General features: G+C 53.0%; 1 protein-coding gene across 1 annotated transcript; it reads right to left on the bottom strand.

Annotated features, from left to right (window-relative positions):
• Positions 1 to 241: 241 nt before the first annotated feature.
• Positions 242 to 2,902, bottom strand: LOC117840685 (uncharacterized). Its single transcript, XM_034721205.2, has 3 exons — positions 2,381 to 2,902; positions 1,642 to 1,989; positions 242 to 1,547 (listed from the first exon to the last, which is right to left on the bottom strand). The coding sequence occupies exons 1-3, from the start codon at positions 2,807 to 2,809 to the stop codon at positions 915 to 917; spliced, it is 1,410 nt and encodes a 469-aa protein (XP_034577096.1). The 5' UTR covers positions 2,810 to 2,902; the 3' UTR covers positions 242 to 914.
• Positions 2,903 to 3,443: the final 541 nt, after the last annotated feature.

The raw sequence follows: 3,443 nt of genomic DNA, 5'->3' as shown, positions 1-3,443 counted from the left end.
AGGCAGCACCTGGGGAGGTTGAGGCCGCAATAGAAGCGCCACATGGGGGCCGTGCCATCATAGTTATGGATCATTACTCCCTCCAGCATACTGCAGACCAAAGTAAAACCGGGCAGGCCTGGAGAAAACCACATTGATGGTGCCACACTGTTTGCACTTCAACGCCCCAAAAGCCTGAATCATTTCATTTCCTCCTAAGGACAGTCACAGCCACAGCTAGCTCAATCCATGACACTCAGAATAATAAACATGTTTGGGATTACATGCATCGAACTTCTGTTTAACACTAAATCCTTTCATCTCATGGTAAAATATAGTGAGATGCCAAGGGGGGTTCAGGAACCAAAAAAAAAACTTAGAAACACTGGTAACAACCATCTAACAGGTTCTACTCAGTACAAAAACACAAGTAACAACCATTCAGATGTTCAATTTTTTTTTCTCTCTGAGAGGTTAGCTTGACCTGAATCCATCGCCAAGAGAAGCACACTGAACCACCACCAATCGGATGCAATGACAGCTAAGTCACTGCCGATTGCAGGAAGAGGAAATCCTTCTTCCCCGCTGACGGCAGTGACCAATTAGTATAGCTAAAAGAGAACCAACCACAATGATCCTTCTCATGTGGTCGGGATGGAGAACACAGCTAGGAGGCACTGACAAAAAAAAGCCTGAAGCAGCAAATAGGGCTACCTACTACCATATCTCTGGATGAGATCAGAAAAAGGATACTTCACACAGATCCGCTTCCACCATGTGCAAGACCTTGTGAAAATCTCATGCTTCTTCCTATACACGGGAGGCATTTGGATTTACTAAACTTCCAAATCCTCCCATTTCACTTGTTTCTCCTACACTAGATGCAACAGAGTCAGCAGCTGCACTGTGAGAACCAAGTATGAACAGACTGCAGATCAGTTGTGGTTTTCAAGTATGGTTCCACCTCCCCATGCCACTTTATCTTCTTCTGCCTTCTCAAGCGCAGCAACTTTAGCACGGTGGCCTGGGGGAGGACCGGCCCTGCTCCTCTCTCCATTAGTAAGCTCCATAGTCTCGTCAACAGATCCAGACTTGATATCAGTGGGTGGGATGAAACAGTCCATGGACAGCCCAGGAACGTTGAACGCGACCTCCTCAATGCTCCACACCTCCTCCATCCGAGTCTTGGTGTGGCTCATGGCCACCTCACCAAACCGGAAAAGGGTCACAACCGAGCGCCCAGAATGTGCAATCATTATACCATCCACTGGACGGTAATCCTCCATGAACGAGCTGATGGTAGTCTCCCAGTAGATTGCATCCCCTCCAGTGTTTGACTGAATCCGGGTCAGATGTGAATCCTCGATGTGGACAAGAAGACCAGTCCTCTGGCTGAAGTACCCGAACATGACATGCCTGATCATCTCTGCAAAGCCTTCGCTGCGTGCCTTGAGGGTCTCAGCGTCTGTGCTCAGCTTCAGGATGAAGCAATCCTCCCCATTCACCTTCTTCTCCCCAATGCACCGTGCACCAGCAAACATGCTTGCCGTGATCAGTGGATCCAAGCCCTGGAAAGAACATCATTCAAAAGACTTGAGTAAACCTAAACCAAATTATATGGCTGAATTAGGAGTGACAAGGCAACCGCACACAGGAGTATACCTGAAGGGTACGGCGAAGCTGGCGAACAGGGCCCTTGGCAGCATGGGCACCAAGCCATGGGGTGTGGCGCCACACAAGCTTGCCATTGCACCCTGCGTGCACCTTGCTCCCACCGACAGCCAGCTCGATGTACCACATCTCTGGTGCCATCTGCCACAGCACGAAGCGGCCGGGCTCGCCGCCGCGTCCAGCATTGCGGTTCTTGGTGAGGCGGCCGGCGGTCTCGTGTTCAGTGGCCACCATGCGCACCTTGCCCATGGTGTAGGCGTTGCGCACGGACGCCAGAAGCTTGTGCCCTCCGGAGGCCGCGAGGTACTGTTGCAGGATGTAGTGTGCCGACGAGGTCTCCTGTGGTTGCACAGTCACAGGCAAAAAAAATTACACACTTGTTCGTAACAGTAAAATATCCATGTTTTACAGCACACTGGTAACATCGCTGAATTAAACACGCATCACAGCGGTGAAATTTTTTTTAACACACATCAGTCCTAAAGAGCAGTCAAAGGTCCCAGGACCAGAGGTGTAGTAGACAACAAGAATTACCCTTTACAGCACTGTAATCACAAGCAGGGAATTTTTACAGTCTACAGGACCATGAATCCAAGAATTAATTGCAACTCGGATTCAAACATCCATGAAAAACGTGACTCCGGCATTTCGTCGAGCACACGATCGAAACCAAATCTGGAGCAAACAGCGAAAGAAATACGCGGAGCAGAGTGGCCAGAGAAGCGCTTACGAGGGGAGTGTCCTTGACGCTGAGGTGTGGGAGCGGCTCGGCGGTGCAGACCTGAACGGGCGCGAGCGGCGCGCCCATGACGCCGAGGAGCATCCTGAGGTCGTTGCGCGTCGCGCCGGCGCCGGCGGCCGCCGCGGCCACTGAGGACGGGGCGCGCGCGAGCTGGCCGCGCACCCAGTGCCCCCACCCTTCCTTCCTCCCGCGCGCTCCTCTGCCGCCGCCGCCGCCGCAGCCCTCCCCGTCGCCGGACTCCGGATCGGGCCCCTCCATGAGCGGCGCCAGCATCTCGCCACCACCCCCACCGCCGCCGGCGAACCTGAACGCGGCGGCGAGGTCCGCCGCCTCGGACTTGCGGCGCGCCCGGGCCGGCGACAGCCCGCGCGCCACCTCCTCCCGCAGGGCAGCGAAGAAGCCCTGCCGCCTTTCCATGGACAGGGCGGGGAGGACCTGTTCGCGAATAGCGAGAACTCGCGGGGCGAGTCTGGTGAGAGGATCAGGCTCTGTGGCCGAGGAATGAGAGGGATGGGGGGGACTGGTCGCGAATTTATACGGAGGGGTGGGCTGCGGTGGCGAAAATGGTGGGCAGGCAAAGCTGGACGCCGGTTTGCAGGCACCGAGGCTGCTGTCAAGTGTGACAGCGAGTGGAGATGGTATACGGCCGCAAGTCGGCTGCCGATTCTCCTCACCTCCTTGGGGAGCTGGGGTGTGCTCACCGCTCCCTCGGTGTCACTGCTACCGGCACGGTCGCCAAAACCTCCACGGTGTTGCAACACGATCTATCCTGCTCGGTTTTCGTGTTGATTTGTCTCTTGTGAACGTATTACTAAGTATACGTTATTTTTTCTTTCACAATATGTCAGCTGTGTGACATAATATAAAAGGTACGATACATCTAAAAGAAAAAGAAGAGAAAGAACGATAATGATTGATGTGACATAAAACGACATGCAAGCTGTACTCCCATGTGCACGGATGAGTTTGAATTTTGAATGCTTACAAAAATAATATATACACTATAATAATTATGTGCCACACATACAAATTCTAACCGTTAACATGGTCA

Source organism: Setaria viridis, chromosome 9 (assembly GCF_005286985.2).
Source record: "Setaria viridis chromosome 9, Setaria_viridis_v4.0, whole genome shotgun sequence".
NCBI classification, from domain to species: Eukaryota; Viridiplantae; Streptophyta; class Magnoliopsida; order Poales; family Poaceae; genus Setaria; species Setaria viridis.
Note: the sequence above shows the minus strand (reverse complement) of the source record. Positions and strands in the feature narration are given on the sequence as shown.

Excerpts from the sequence above, each read along its gene's own strand:
- LOC117840685 (XM_034721205.2), bottom strand. The coding sequence starts at position 2,809 with ATGGAAAGGCGGCAGGGCTTCTTCGCTGCCCTGCGGGAGGAGGTGGCG. Across the intron at positions 1,990-2,380 it reads GCGTCAAGGACACTCCCCTC|GAGACCTCGTCGGCACACTA; the intron begins GTAAGCGCTTCT and ends GTGCAACCACAG. Across the intron at positions 1,548-1,641 it reads AGCTTCGCCGTACCCTTCAG|GGCTTGGATCCACTGATCAC; the intron begins GTATACTCCTGT and ends TGTTCTTTCCAG.